We start from the raw sequence: 16,638 nt of genomic DNA, 5'->3' as shown, positions 1-16,638 counted from the left end.
GCAGAGTGAAGCAAGAGAGGAGAGGGAGGAGATATAACCACAGAATTCTGCAGAACTTGACTATTTCCACCTGTAAAATTTGGCTTTGTTTCCTTCCCTTTCTATTTTTTGCCTTGGTCTTTCAATTCAGGGGTTTCAAATGGTGCTCAGATGATGTTGTTCCTGCAGTAACACTGCATCGTCATTGTCACCTACTGCTAAGTGGATGGAACATTAGAGACAGGCTTGGAACAGGTTGCCCAAAGATGGAACAGGTTGCCCAGAGAGGTGGTGGCTGCCCCATCCCTGGAAACGTTCAAGGTCAGGTTGGACGGGGCTCTGAGCAACCTGGTCTAGTTGAAGATGTCCCTGCCCACAGCAGGAGGGTTGGACTAGATGACCTTTAGAGGTCCCTTCCAACCCAAACTATTCTATGATTCTGTGATTCTAGCTATTGAAGAATTAATACAATCCTTTAAATAATATTGCAGCATGATGCAATACAGTCCTGTTTTGCTCTTTAGCAGAAGGATTTGGCCGTATCTCTGGATTTCAGGCTAGCAGTTTCTGGATCGGCCATTTGACAATGTCCAAACACAAAATATTTTCTGGTCCAGTTTCAGCTGGTTTTAGAGTTTTCTCTGTTGAGCACTTCAAATACAAAACAAAAGAATGGGAAAAGAAACAAAACGACATGTAAAACGTGATAACTAATAACTGTGAGAAAAACAGCTCAGCACTGTATACTATTCTCTACTCCAGCTGACAGTATACAGAATTGTTTTTACTAGTTCCTTTAACTTTGCCTGTTCGGTTGCTAGTTCTGTCATACGTGCCATTTGACAACCGCATCTAACTCTCTGATCTTAGAGATGCTTTCCCAACAACACTTGGTCATTTTCAAAAATACAGAAACAAGCCCTTATTAAACAGATGAAACATGCCTCAACAAAGGATCTCGGTTAAAAATGGAGATATCAAAAAGCATGTGCATTTTTAAGACAGACTAGGATGAGATGGAAAATGTGTCTTTATTTGCAGAGTCCAGCACTATTTTACCTGATGTGCCTCAGGACAGATGATGCCAGAAATTCACATTGGAAGAAAGTGCTCTGAATAGCATAAGAGTCTGTTTTGTTGTTGGCCATGCCAGATAAAGTGAGCACGTGGAAATTCAGTGCAACATGGGTCAAATATGGCTCTGATAAAAGCAGAAAGAATTTCACTGAAATCCATTTGGCAACATGTATTTGCATCAAAGGATGAGTTTGACCCCTTATGTCATTTGCATCTCCTCAGGCACAGGCTTCTGCAGCCACGATGCAGGAATTGGTGGCACCTAAGCAGCAGAGCCCACCGAGTAGCCAGCAGATTTTTGGGAGCTGGGAGTAGACAGGATACCTTTTGCTCTACCTATGAAATGCTGCAGTGCTACAACTAGCAGTCAGGGCTGCCTGCTGTCATTGCACTGCCTGGACAAAGAGAATTTGGGGTAGGAAATGATAGTAGCTTTCTGCACGCTTTGCACTGTTCTGGTGTTTCAAAGTGTGCAGAGGTGGGACCATAACCTGGTCACATACCTTCAACCATCTCGACTGTAGCTTTAACCCTGTGCTCCAAATTTGGCTTTGTTTTCTGTTCTTCACTTACATCCTGGCTAATCTCATGTGCTGATCCTCTTTTTCTTTAGGAAGAAGAATTGAAACAGGTAGTAAGTTACCTCCTTCTTGGAGGCCTCACTAACTCCTAACTGTGATTGTGTTCCTGTGATTTATTTTACTTCCTTTGCTTGAAATGTGTGCGTGTTCTTTTGACCAAAATATTAATATTTTGCAATTCTTTCACACATTATTTTCAAGTATCGTGGAGCAATTTTCAGTTAAACATCTTAGCCCTCTAGAAAGTGAGTCATGGCTACAAGGAGTCTTGATCTTTTTCTCACTTCTCTAAACAAGAACACGTAAGATCTGGAAACCACCACCCAGATGTAGTGAAACCAACCTAGAATATGAACTAAAGAACACTTCTACCATAGATAACATTTTGAAAATCTAATGAGAATTTTGGAACTTTAAGAAAAAATATAACTGAGTTTAAATTAGGCCAGGACAATGAGTTTGAAAATCCCACTTTATCCAGAAAAAGTCAGGGCATTGTGTGCACATCTTTTAAAGTCGGCATCAATACTAACAGTCCCATGAGTCTTCAGGAAAATAATGTAGTTTCTAAATGGCTTCTACAACCTAGATCAAAAACGGCAAGTATTTATATTACTAATGGTAAATTTTAGAAGATCTAATTGTTTTGGAGCTTTTTAGTATTGAAATGGATCTTGGAAAGATAGTAGGCTAAAAAAAAGCACTTTTTAGACAGCAATCGGGTTTATGAGTCCAGTAAAAACGTTTCATTTTAATAAAACATGCTTCCTGTTGCTTTCATCAGCAGAAGTAGTCACAAGTCTGATGTGTTCTGTCCATAGTAGAGCATGCAGAGTTTGTAGGTAATACTCACCTTCATAAAACTAACATTTTGGCTAATTTTTGTAGACCATCAATCTGTTGCACCAAACAAAAAAATCTGACCAAACATCACCTCTGTGTAAGGGCCGTCTTTTTGATTGTGCATAACAGTATTAAAAGAACTTCCATTCACAAAAGAGAGGTTTCCAACACGACAAGAGTTTCCCTACCATACAAAATGTTCACTGGACAGTGTAAGTGAAAGCACATTTTCAGGCTATTATGAGATATGATTTTTTTCTTCCGAGAGTAATAGCCTTGCTGAATACCAGGTGATGACGCTAGGGAACTACTCTCACGATTTCCATTAAATGATCCCCATTACACTATGCCATTTCATGATCTGTTGAGAGAAACAGGATTAAATTAATTTCTGGAGGAGTTCAATTGGAATGAGCAGCCTGGCAATTCATCTAATGCTTATGAACTTTCTATTTCTCTCCTGCCCTTCCTTGAGAAAGGGTAATGAGTTCTTCATATCCGCGTCGTTTGATGAGGCTGTGAGACAGGCTTTCCTCATATGTCATCCCAGTTCAGTTCCGGCAGAGGGAGCAATGGGCTAAAGCTCCTGTAAAGCCAGTTTTCATTTCAAGCCTTTTATCCTAAGCACGCATGACAGTTGACAGTGGGAAATCTTTTCCTGCCTAGCAAGGGTTAACTTAAAATCCATAGCAGGTTGACTAGGGATGGTGAATTAAATAAAATACATCGCAGTTTTCCTAAAAGGCATGAGAATATTGCTAGCTGCAACCAAGTACAGCATAAAAGCTGAAGCCATCCACATATCTGCGGTGGCTGTGGTAGCTCCCCTTTCAGCATGCCTTAGGCCTCAGCTGGTGGGGCTGCCGAGGTTTGGGAGCAATTCGGTGCTCGATTTCTCTGCTGAGATTACTAAGAAGGCACTACTGACTATCTTAGCAGGTTTCAGGCCGTTAGCTCTAGCCTGTGAAAACCACGTTTCTCCTGACAACCACTAAGCAGGAATCCTATCCTAATAGCACTCCATTCCCGCAAACTTGGGCTGAGGTGGATCTAGATGAGTAAAATAGAATGAAAATGTTCACCTCTCTGAAATCAGCAATTCCCTAATATCCTCCTGTTTCAACTTGCTGTTCATCAGTTCTGTCTGATACTGCCCAAATAGTAAAAAAACAGAGGAGTTTTTTGCTGCACAGGGGACTCCAAATGCTTCATCTCCCTGTGCTTCCCAAACAGTTTGTTCCAACACTGAAAGCTACAGATAAGAGAGCACTGTTTATCATAAACACAAGATCTCAGTCATAGCTGCAAAGCAGACACAAGGGAAAGCGCTGGTGTGCAGCAGCTTTTACATTTCTCTTGTGGGAAAATTCCAGCGAAGAAGTACTGGCAGGCATCTGTTATTTTTAGTAAATAAAATGCCTATTCTGAAGTTCATTCCTTAAATATGACTTGACTATAGGAAGCAAATTTTGTCCATTTTTTTCTCATCTTCTCTGAAAGTTCCCACTGTTGTTGTTCCCCAGAACTGAGATCAAAGGCAAAGGGGAGCTGAAGAAAAAGGGCAAGCAAAAGAGGGAGCTGGGAACCAGAAATTCTTTCACAAATTTGTTTCACAGAGGATGAAACATCCCCCATCGGGGCATGAAAGGAGATAGCTGTAGCTCCCAGATCCCCTGCCTGATGTGCAGGGGGTGCGACCTCCAAGGACCTTGGAGCACCTCCAGGTTGCTCTGTGCCCTGCCTCTGGAGGACTAGAGATCTGCATTTCTGCTGCAGTGGGTACAGATGATTCCAGAAACAGGAGAGCATCTGGCCCTTATATATTCCACTTCCCTTTCATCCATCATTTAAATGTTCTAAAACTGATCATTAAAGAAATTATAAGTATTAAATCCTCCATTCTCCCATCAGTAACGTGCTTATTCCTCATAAACCTCATTTGCCCTTGATGTTTCTCTGGTGATAATGTCTCTTAAAAAGGGGTGATAGGAGAAAAGAACAAATAGCTTAGTGTTCTGATACATTATTTATGGTCTGGGACAGGGTTTTCTAAAAATCTCAAGGGCAATGCTGCACTCCTCCTGCAATGGGCTGCTATTGTCTTTTTTAGAACATATTTGCCAAACCATATCAGGGCTACAGTGGCAGCCACTACAGGAGTCAAAAGAAATGGAAAGAGTTAAGAAATCCTTCTGAATTCTCAAAATAAACCCAGGGTGAGGGAAAAACCAGCCCTAGGGTTACTTTTCACTGTAAACAACCAGGGGCACATGTTGCTGTTCCCCTTTAGCAGCACTCAAGCCACCTCCATCCTTGGCATCTACCAAACACAGGTTTTCAGTCAAAAGCCGTGTGCAGTTTGGTGTGGGCTCCAGCATTTGTTTTTCCTTACATGGATAAATGTTCGCAGGGGTTTTGAAACAGTGGAGGAAAAGGCCACTGTGTCTCTTGGTATCGCTCACCCAGCTGCGTTTGTAAAATGTAAAAATGACTATTTTGTAAAGTCTGCTTCAATTTCAGCTAAGTGATACTAACTATGAGGTGCTAACAGCATGGCATTTTATATGACTGGTGTTAAAACATTTTCACTTCCAGCAGCTGAACCCATAGCAGGAATTTATATTGCCCTATCCCCACGGTGTTTTGGGAGTGCCTGAGTATATCCTGTAGAGCGAACAATTTAATAGTGTATGATTTAATCGTGGCTTAAAATAGTTCTCTAGCTCCAAATAAGAAGCATAAAGCTGTACTATTTATTGCAAGTGTCAGACTTTATGTGACTGAGAGGTTGCAGGTACCGTGAACTTCTCCTGCAGGGAGGCGGAGGGCAGGGCTGTGATCAGCTCTCACAGCAGTGCTCTGATGAAAGGGGCTGTTTCAGTCCCTCGCCCAGGCTGAAAGCCACGTCGGTGCCAGCATCTTTTCCCTTCTCACAGTCTGAATGGGTTATGTTTTATCAAACATGCGTGGTAACGGGGAGGGGTGAGAGAGGGAAGAGGGCAGAGAGAAGGTCTATACTTTGGTGCTTATTAACTTGGATTTTTTTTAATTTAGCTGTCTGGCGTTTTCCCATGCTTAAAGGAAGTCAGATCTTGACTCATATTTTCCTACTTAATATTTTTCTACATGGAAGCCTTGCTGTCTGCTAACAACTGACTTCAGTATATTTGTTTTAGCAAAATTAACATCACCCAACTGATCTACAAACAGCATGATGCCTTTAAGCTGAGGGAAGGGTTACAAGGACAGCAGGTGAGGGCTCTTGCAAAGACCTGTTTAACCCCTTGTGACTGTTTTGCAGACCCAAGGTGCAGGCTCCCCGCGTTCCTCACCCAGCCACACTATCAGTCGACCGATTCCAATGCCCATCAGGTCTGCCTCTGCCTGCTCCACCCCAACCCACGCACCTCAGGACTCTCTGACCGGGGTGGGAGGAGATGTGCAGGAAGCCTTTGCACAAAGTAAGTCTTATTACTAGCTTGCCTGAGGTACTCAGAGACTATTTGAAGAATCGTTATTTCTTGTGGTTAATGACTAAACGAACTTGAGCTTCTGAGTTGCATGCAATGAAACAAAACCAAAAAGAAAAAATCTGCAACAACTGTTTTGCCATTGAAAATCAACCTTGTTAGCCATGAGACTTTGCTGCCAAAGCGAGCAGATAAGCAGAAACTGGGCAATGATGTCAATTAATGGATTTTGTGGTAAGAGGGAATTTTGATGCAAGATGGTCAGACCAGTTATCAGTGCTGTGTTAACCAGAAGAAGAAGAACTGCTGTTGACCTCCACAAGGCATTGTCAGCATGGTTGCTTTTAAATAAAGAATTTGCTAGGAACAGATGATACAATCATAGAATTAGTTCAGGTGGAAAGGGCTCTTGTAAGTCACCAAGTCCTCTGGCTCCAAGAAAGGGGGCTTCAAAGTGAGATCAGACCGTTCAGGACCTTAACCAGTTGAGTTCTGGATGGCTCCTGGTACACATTTTCCACAGCCTCTGTTCCAGTGTTTGACCATGCTTACTGTGTAAATTTTTTGTCCTTGTATCTGATTGGAACATCCCTTGATGCAACTTGTGACTGTTGTCCCTTGTCCTTTTGCTTTGGGCCTCTGAGAAGGGTCCCGCTAGACTAGACAGGAATCAAGTCTGGAAGTCCAGGTGACTTCCAGACAAAGGAAGTCCAGTCCCTTCCTTTGTGTTTCCACAAAACCGCGGTAGGCTGCACCGTGTTTCTCACTCCTCTTTCCACTCTTTTGTCAAGTAACAGTAAATGTTAAACTGTTTTGAATTTCTAAGGCCACAGATTAAATGATTATGTTGAATACTAAAGAAAGTAAATAGTCTATGTGATCTAAATGAAGAAATATTCCTTCTTTTTCTAATCTGCTCTCTCCTAAAATATTTACATCACTGCAGTTCTTTTATTTGAATATTTTTTTTCCCTGTTTCCCTAGTACAAATCAAATGTAAGTGGAGCTCTGGAGTTCCTCTGCTACGGTGGAAGCGTGTTTGTTCTCTCTCATGCCCTCTCATGCACCCTTCCCCTTGATTTTCATGGGAATTGTGTCTGTGTGTGTATCTTAAGACAAGGTTGAATCTATAATGCAATCAAGAACTTTCTACTAAAGTGCTAGTCAATTCGTGTATTGAACATAGGCATAATTCAGATATCTCATTTTCTGTGGCAAAAGAAACAGGCAAGGTATATTTTCCTTCTTTCTGCTGTGAAAAAAATCGAGACAGGCAAAAATGTGGACCACTAACCCCTATGCTGTTATAGGACAGTTTCTTCCAGAGCTAGGAGTAGGAGAAATAATGTAGTGGCGACAAGAAAATATCCATAAATAATGCTAAGGCTGCCTCAGGCAAATGCTTTTTAAGTATATAAATATGTTCTGTTCAAGATAAAAAGCAACATAAAAAGGGAAGCGATCGCATTTAAAAACTGCTGCATTTGATAAATATCTAGCTTTATGTCATTATTTACCATATTCTCTAGATGGGAAGGTCAAACCCAAAGAACTTGAAGCCAGTCGTTCTGTCACATCTTGACACAAGACTTTGGGGGGGGGGGAGTGGGCTGAGATTTTACGGCTCCATTCTGTGCTGCACCAACAGAGATCCTATATATACATAATGCAGACAGGCCATGGTTAAAGCACGGTTTCTCTTGTGTTTTTTTTCTCTTTCATAGTGTTTGCAATAGTTCAGAGATGATACAAAATTGAGAAGAGTAGAGAGGGAGTGGCTGGCTGTGTGTGTGTAAGAGAGGGATGCCCTCTCTTTAATTTACATTCCAGTAACCATTTGCTAATGGATATATTAAAAAAACCTCTTTAGGATTTGGGAAACTTTTTTAAATGTATTGTTTTACATTCAGCCAGTTTTAAAGAATCTACAACAGTCAAATCCTGCCAATTCCTGTGAATAATCCAGTCTGGAAGATTAGAGATTCTGTGGGATATATTGATTATTCAGCTACAATAGGAGCTATGTTTGGGATTTGGGGGAGTTAAGCACACGTTACACACAGCCTGCTCCTAGGGAAGGAGTATTTCATGCAGCTCACAAGAATCTTTCATGATTGGTGGTTAAGGGAATATTGCCAGGTTCAGCAGGGAAGCACTTCTAGATCCATTATTAGAAAGAGTTTAAAAGCAGCCTGGGGCTGTTTAGAGAGGCAATAGTGCTTCCTTTATTAAAAAAAAAAAAAGAGAGAGAGGGAAAGCAAATTATGGAATATACGAGAAAGTCCTTGAGCTACAGGAGAGGCTGAGAGGCAGCGGAGAAGAAAAATCCGTATCAGTCTTGATGAGGTCAAGTATGTTTCTTCAACATTTGCCATAATTATCTGGCAAATACCTGGCAATAATGGTGTCATTAAACAGAGCTGTGGGAACTTAGAGAAAACACTTCATTTCTTCCCTCCTCCCCCACAGACATTGTAAATGAGTTCACGCTGGATTTAATGTTCCAGGCCTGGTCTGCTGGTGTCACCACACAAATGCAAGCTTGATGGCAATGAATAATCTCCACATATCTGGCATTGTGATTAAATGAAGCATGAGGGTAGGCTTCTGCTCTTGCATACAGCATAAGTAAATGAGGCCATTCTGCAAAGAACTCTTCTGCACGTGTCCCTCGTAAGGACTTTGATACCCTGAATTATCACAATGGCAGCTTTCAACAAGGTTAAAACTGCTTTCAATAGGAAAACATATGTCTTGTGAAGAATAGTAACACTGTGTTTTGTCTGTCTCTTGCTTCAGGTGCAAGACGAAACTTAAGAAATGATTTGCTGGTGGCAGCAGATTCAATCACCAACACCATGTCTTCTTTGGTAAAAGAACTAAATTCTGGTGAGTGAGGCTAACGAGGGTGGATAGTCACCACACTGACATTTCACATATATTTGAAAAAATGGGAAGTAGGAAAATATAAACCAACAAAAAAGCAGTGCAATGTGTCTTCAAAGCTTTTTATGCTTTTAGAAAAAAAATCCCTAAATAACAGCTTCAGGAATACAGCCATTCTGAAAGCCGTGGACATAGAGGTGTAGCTGGATACAGTGGAAATTTTGAGAAGTTTGTTGACTCCACGTGGAGTGTGATTTCGCTCTTTAGAAATTTCATTCTAAAAGCATAGAACATATAGGACCTGTTGTAAAATGCAGTCTGTAGTATTCTCATAAAAATGTCCTACCTAGTAACTGAGATAAGCAAAAGCTTCACTATTCTGTCCTACCACAAGAAGAGAACTATTAGCTCTGCAGGTATATGTAGAATAATATACTGTTATTCCCTAATAAGGAGGTGGCAATCTAAGTTGGAAAGGCAGAGAAAGGCTTAGAGAAATAGGCAAGTATACTTACTCTCGTGAAAGTTAAATGGAACCACGTGTCACCTTTTGCTTCACAGAAGTGGGCAGCGAGACAGAAAGCAATGTGGATTCTGAATTTGGACGGACCCATTTTGACGACCTTGTTCCGTCCCCAACGTCTGAGAAGGCTTTCCTCGCGCAGATCCATGCCCGGAAGCCAGGGTACATCCACAGCTCTGCTGCCACCGGCTCCATCCGCAGTGACATGTGGGTACCTGCTTGATTCGCCTTCTTAATCTCATTCTTTTTCTGTTGAAAACAATATGCAGCATGTAATAGTTTCTCTCCCTCTCAACTACTTGATTACCAAAAAAAAAGTCTAAATCCAAGTGAGGACAGCTTCATGGTTAGATAGTAGTAAGCTCTGCAAACGATAAAGGCCAGAACTTCGGATGTCTTCAGGAGTGAGCTGTCTTACTGTACCAGACTCCAGTCTGGTACACACGGGCGGCATGGAGGCTGTGGGACAGCTGTGCTCCCTAATATGCCCTGCAGTCTTATTGGTTGAGTCACCATCCCTGGACGTATTTAGAAGACGTGTAGATGAGACGCTTAGGGACATGGTTTAGTGGGCATGGTGGTGTTGGGTTGACGGTTGGACTCGATGATCTTAGAGGTCTCTTCCAACCTTAATGATTCTATGATCCTATGATTCCCTGCTTATCCAGACTGAGGGGCCTGTTGGAGCCCACTGGAAAAAGAGAAGTTTTTAAATGGAAAAGACAGAATGCTTTTTATTGACCAACTCAATTGATCAACAAACGGATTTATTTTTAGAACCTGAATCTTCCTATCAAAGACAATAAGCATCTTTCCAGTTATTTTTAGTTCAACCTCTTTTTATCAAGTTATTGAGAACTTTTGTTACTCATTTCCATAGGGCTGTACCCCCAAAATGCCTTAAGCAGAATATGCCCTTTGGTCTACTTCATCAATACCAGACCTCTGGAGAAGGGAAATAGCAGAAGTGTTTTCCACTACCAGGAAAATACTAACCAATGGAGCATGTGGTTGGACTAAAAGTATCCAGCTCTCCTCATAGCTTACAATAAAGGGAAGTTTTATTGACTCTGAATGTCATTCATCTCAGGAGGCTATTTATTAATAATTGTTTTTAGGGTTACAGAAGATGGAGACCCCTATGTCAGAGCAGATGATGAAAATTATGAGAATGACTCTGTCCGCCAGCTGGAGAACGAACTGAAAATGGAGGAGTACCTGAAGCAGAAGCTGCAGGATGAGGCATACCAGGTGGGAGAAGGACACCAGCTGCCCATACATCTCCATAAGTGAGAAACAATAATACGCCATAGCTGCCCAGTGCCCTTCTTAACCTGTCCTGGGCCCTGGGGCATGATCTCTTCTCATTTACTAGAGCAGCCACATTCCAAAAACTGCTGCTGTTCTCTTCCAGAGACACACATGCATGTCGCCTTCGTGCATATCCAGGAAGACCACACTGCCTGAGGCACACAACAGCAGTCCTTAAGCTTACCAGGGCAGCAGGTGGGACAGAATTGCCTCTGAGCTTGTTCTCTGCCGGTGCCTACCAAGTCACTTAGACCTCATTCCCCTGTACCATAGAGGCTGGTTGGTGGTGTCAAGCTGAGTTCTTGCTATATTTAGATTATTTTTTTTTCTCCAGTAGCAAAAAACATTCATAATGGTTTCTCCAGTGTGAACTGAAGCTCAAGTGCAGTCTGTGTGTTACTGTCCTTGTCAGAATCTGGAAGGAGAGGAAAGGGTCTGAAATGAATTGTATCCCAGAGGACCAAATATTCAACAAGCATCTGGTATAGAGAAGCCTGGGGATTTGTCATTAAACACCCCCTGAGGAAGTTTTCAAAGGGCATTTGTTTAAGAGTTTGAGTAAAGCAAATTTGCCAGGGGGAGCTGGAATTCTGTAGATATCCTGTCCTGTCTGCGTAATGGTCTCCGCTTCTACATGGTGTAATGGACTATCGCCAGTTTTTAAGTTATTCTGACTTGGATCATCCTAATATAAAATTCATGACTTCTTATAATGTTGGTAGTAATGTCAGTAGTTGGGCACACCCAGTTCAGTTATTTGGGAGCAGAGCTGAAGCAAGCAAAAATAACTACTTTCCCACATGGTGATCAATTAAAATTTGGAACTCGCCACTACAGAATATAACAGAGACCAAAAGTATAAATGGGCTAAAAAAAAAGGATTAAGCAGGTACTGAGAGATCAGGTGTGTGGAAATGAGGTTCAAAAGCACCTTCTGGGTAGGAATTCTTTAAACTGCTGATTGCTGGGAGCTAACAAAATCTAGCCTTTTTTTCTGGTAGTTTTTCTCCAGTATCCTCTGCCAGTCACTTTGGAGACAAGAATCTGGGACTGACAGGCTCGTGATCTAATGGAGAATGGCTGCTCTTTTGGTCTTCTTTTCTGTAAAGCTGCTAGAATAAGTTAGTCTTGTAAAAGTTCATAGACTCATACCAAAATTGCAGGTAGTTTTGAGGTTGATGTGAGCATCTTGTTTTTGTTTTGTTTACCTAGGTCTGCTACATGCCCATGGTCACCTGCCAAAAGTCATTTCATTGCAAAGGTCTTTAAGGACACAGAGCAGAATTGTTACAGACTATCTACTAAGGCAACAGTGGGTGACATGGGGTTTTTTGTCACAATTTTTAATCCAAGATAGGAAATGACAAAAATGACAGCCTTTAAACTTCTGAACAGGATGAGCAGCTACTGCTGATGTAATGGAAAGTAATTGTCAGTTGTAAAGAAGGAGTACCTCAATGGTGACAGCTGTCAAGCATCAAATAACAAATGTTATTATTGCTGGCAAAAATTCCATTTTCTCTAGAAGGAACGATAGACCAATTTGACTGTACTTGATTACAGTATGGAAGTGCAATATAAGGCAACAGTGTTAGATGAGTTTCACAAGTTACAACAGGATTTTGTACAGGCACAAAATTGAGTGCGCATGTGCACTGCAAAATAAGGGCATTCGTTGTGTAGTAGAAGTTATACATGTCGCTCAATAGAACTGGGTGTTACTCTTGCTTCAGTCAAAATAGAGCTTTTCTACTGTCTTCCCAGAAGAAGGGGAGGAAATCTCCCTACCGATGTCAGAATAAAACTCCTTTTGAATTTAGGTCAGCCAAGACTACACCCGGGTAAACTTTGTTCCCCGTTGTTTTACACAATTTGTTTCCACTGGGGGAAAAAAAAAAAACAGAAAAAGAGAAAGGCTTTTTTCTTTCAAAAATATATTCACTGAGGGAACAGAAAGTCCTCATTCTAGACAAGTTCTGTTTAATAGCATTTTTCCAAAAGAAATTTCATGATGTACTTTACTGTCTGTGAGATTGTCAGCTCCTATCAGGCAATGATTTGACAGTAGTGACTTGTAAATAGAAACTATTTTTAGTTGATAACCACAGACCCAAAGCATGCAATGCGTGATAAGTCCTTCCCAGTATGGCTGATGCCCTTTCGATTAGGGAACGGGTTTAAAGCAAGCAAGAATAGGTATTAAGTTAGTAGGGACCACTAGGATGATTAGGAGATGGTTGGGTAGTGTCACGTATTGATCCTGAGACATGTGCTTTGGCTTTGGCTCGTTCGCTGCACTTTGCAGTTATTTGTGGTATTTTGCTGTTCTACTCCTTTTTCTACTAGTATCACTGAGTAGTCTCTAAAGATAAAGACACAACTTCCTTTCTACTTGCCAAAACAAAGGGAAATTGGGAAATTTCTGTTTAGGGTATCCTATTGAACAGCAGCCAGGTCAACTATTCTCATTTTGCATCCAACCATTGGAATTTATTACAGGCTATTTTACTATTTGTATTCACATGTACACTGCATTCATCTGGATAGCCAAAAAAAGCTGGTGGCTCTAGCTATCGTAATGCAATTGTCAGCTGAAAAAAAATCTGCGAGGAGGAACTCCTACTAAGGTTACAGAATGGTAACCTCAGTAACAATATGGTAACCATTTTTATGTTATTAAATGTCTCACTTTGTGTAAAAGCAGCACATTTAGAAAAACGTGTAGATGTTGTGTAGCATGGAATATGGTTGGTCAAAACCCACTCTTGTTATTTCGTGTCACCTTGTCTCCAAGCAAGATTTTCAAGCTAAACTCTAAATTAGTATTAAAGTATGAGCAGAAAACCCAAGATACACAAGGAAATCTGGGACAGGGAACCTCAAAGGAGGCTTCTTTCTCTCTCTTTTTTTGAAGCATGTTGTAAATAACAAGTATCTGTACCAGAAAAAAACACATTTAGTGCACAAGTGTAAATGCTAACAGTGCTTATCCTCCCACATCTGCTACCAGTTGTGTCCTTGTTACAGTCTTTTGCTGGATGTGTTGTGTAAGACACTTTTCATTTGGTTTATTTTCTGGGTCCATAATTGCTCCTTTATTTCTAGGCTTGTGCATGGCTTTCTTCAGAATAATACACTGCCTGGCTGCTCACTGGCTTAATTTGTCATCTTCTTGTTTTCTATCCTTTGTTATCTACAGGTCAGTTTGCAAAGTTGAGTGCAATATCCTTCTCTCTCTCCTCTCAAGTAAGTATCATAATTTAGAAGAATGTTTGGAATGAATCCTCATAATGTCTATTTCAGTTGCAATGCACCTTGTGCTGCCTGAGTGTATGTGAAGATGCTGTTTCTTTCTTCTTTTAACCTGTGTTAGGATGCCGAGGAATGTCTCTAAATAATTTCTAATAAACTGTTTGAAATATGGTCCTAGTCCTGAGGATTCCTGTTAAGCCGCCACCCTTTTTATCTTCCTCCTTTGTGGACCGTAAGAGTGAGAACGTGGGCTTTTCATCCCCAGGGATGGTGACAAATATATTAGCCAGTACAGAGAAACCTTATCCAGAAGATAAGGAATCGGATTACATTCCAGGAGACCTGAGTTCAATTCCTTACAATGTTTTAGTCTTCCTAGGGTAACTGAAATAAATCATTTCTGGTGAGACCAGAACATCTACTCTAGTGCGTGAAACAGCAGTTAGGCAAACATTAAAGAAAGCAATTCACCAGCTGCTTAACCATAGAGGTGTCCTCAGATGTGTTGTGGAAGTTCAGAATGTCCCAATCCAAAGTGCAAAGTACTCAGCTACTAGCTAGAGTCTGGCAATTCAGAGATAAGGCAAGAAGGTCTATAAATTCCCTGCTGGCCCATATTCAGGTCATGTTCCTTACACGTGCCAACCTCACAGTTGCAGCACTGAGTTTAATGCCAAGTTCAGCAATTGTGTTTTTCTTCAGGAACACAGACAATGGCTATTTTTATGAAGTAGCCTGTTATTCTGAACATTTGCCCAGGAAATGGGAGACCACACATTTCCTTCTTGCCTCATCTGAAGCTGCGGACTCTGCATTTCTGACTTCCTAGGAGAGTGCGGTTCCCTGCTATGAAGATGGCAGTGAGACAGTGCTGGCCATCCTACTGTGACCCTGAACCATGGGGTAACAGAGCCAGAAAGGGAGGAGAAATCAAAATAGGGGTCTGACTCTGGTCTGCAAACTAAGTCTCTTCCTCAAAGCCAGAACTAAAGGCAACCAAAGGTCAACTATCAAATGGCCACTTCAAGTTGGGAGCAGGGTCATGTTCAGATAAGCAAAACCAGTGAAGTAGCCTGGGCCAACTTTAGCAGGAATTTGCATTGCTAGATTTTGTATGCGATGTTTTATGCTAGACCTCCTTATTTATATGGCAATTTTGATGGCAAAATTTGACCCTGATTCAAGGGGTTTGCAACTTCTGATGACAGTAGAATTTGGATGTTAAAGTGTGGACCTTGTGAAAGCAGCTGCCAGTCTTCAGTGTTAAAAGCTGTTAGGTATTTCTGAAGCATCTGTCTCAGTGTCTCTGGCAGCTAAAGCAGAATAAATGGATGTGAAAAGCAAATAAACAGCAATACCCAGAGTACTATAAACAGCAAATAACTGCTCATAAAAATTCTCCTAACACTGCCCCTCAGGTTACATTCATTTTCTCAGTAGCCTTGTTAAAAACATGAGCTGTGTAGATTTTCCTAAACATTGATGGCCAGAAAAATAAGTTTTCTTCTATTTTGTTGCAGTTGTCAGTTATAGATGAGGTCACATGAAAAGGAAAATAGAGCTTTCAACAACAATGTATGTGTGTATAACTGTATATAGTGGAAATGTTATATATAACTGAACTTAATTACAATTATTAATAACTATGACTTTAAAGGGTAGTAGCATTCAGACAAACTATTATTTGCAATATTAAGTGGGAAAAAATCCTTTTCATTAGAATTATAAAGCTCAGGCAATCCCACTTAAGGTTTCCTTTTTTGTTAGGAAGCAGTGTTAACGTAGTGATGTGGAGAAACGCATACTGCCATACAGCCTAGCTTTCTTGAAAACATGCATCCTGTCTCAAATTAGCAGAGATCTGAGACTGAGCTACTATCTCATCTCCCGGATGCTTTTGAAACCTTTTGAAACCCTGTCAAAAAGAAATTTTTTAAAGCACTGTGCTCTGGTTAATTCCATAGTGAAACTCTTTTTGGCTCCCAGGGGAGCACTTCAGCCAGTACCAAAGACTGAAACATTCCCACCAGTTGTAAAAGCCTGGCCCTATAGAAGTTAGCAATAAGAATCGGTGAACTTGGCACTTCACCTATATCCACAAGAGCAAACTCTGTATTATGGTACATTGTGATAAATATGTACATTTTACATATTTATCTGCACGTGCTGAGTGTGGATTAGTCTTCTCAAGATTTACTCTTTTGTGAATATGGAAGATTAAAGTATCTTGTGCATTTTATTTGGTACTAATATTTCATAGCCTTGGAAAATTAAATCCAAAATTGTTCATACCGGTCGCAATGTCTGAAGTGCTTTTGCTGTTTACGTTGCGTTCTTGCTTGAAGCTTACTAATTGCATCAAGACTTTTACTTCTAAGATAATATTATTCAATCAACGATGATACAAATACAGTCAGTATTATATTGCCTAGATGGCCATATGAAGTAGAAAGCCAACAGACTTTCTTATCTCGCAACAGTATTACATTTGTGCTTATTTAAAAAAAGGTGGGAAAAATGGGATCAGTTTATTACAGCTTCTTCTGAGTGATATTGCCACTGATGGCCAGCCACAGAGTTTTGTTCATTTCCTCATGCATCAGTCATGGACAAGTGATGTTGATGTCATTTGACTAAGGCTTTTTGCATTCTATTTGCATTTGCATTTTTAAAAGTGCTATGGACAATTCTCTAGAATTGATTTTGAAATAACATC

The 16,638-nt window shown here is 40.8% G+C and overlaps 1 protein-coding gene across 17 annotated transcripts in view; it reads left to right on the top strand.

The window, feature by feature from the left end:
• The window catches only part of DTNA (dystrobrevin alpha), a 232,854-nt gene that overhangs the window by 208,755 nt on the left and 7,461 nt on the right, over positions 1-16,638 (top strand). For 10 of the 17 annotated variants that reach the window (XM_076329753.1, XM_076329752.1, XM_076329762.1 and 7 more), the window contains 6 exons: positions 1,670-1,687; positions 5,782-5,941; positions 8,750-8,839; positions 9,398-9,566; positions 10,478-10,610; positions 13,870-13,916. In XM_076329753.1, coding sequence (XP_076185868.1) covers positions 1,670-1,687; positions 5,782-5,941; positions 8,750-8,839; positions 9,398-9,566; positions 10,478-10,610; positions 13,870-13,887 — 588 coding nt within the window. In that variant the 3' untranslated portion in view covers positions 13,888-13,916. The remainder of the gene's footprint in view (positions 1-1,669; positions 1,688-5,781; positions 5,942-8,749; positions 8,840-9,397; positions 9,567-10,477; positions 10,611-13,869; positions 13,917-16,638) is intronic. The other 7 variants (XM_076329764.1, XM_076329766.1, XM_076329758.1 and 4 more) reach the window with 2 other exon arrangements.

The sequence above is a fragment of the Aptenodytes patagonicus genome, chromosome 2, assembly GCF_965638725.1.
Source record: "Aptenodytes patagonicus chromosome 2, bAptPat1.pri.cur, whole genome shotgun sequence".
NCBI classification, from domain to species: Eukaryota; Metazoa; Chordata; class Aves; order Sphenisciformes; family Spheniscidae; genus Aptenodytes; species Aptenodytes patagonicus.
This window is presented reverse-complemented; position numbering and strand designations above follow the sequence as displayed.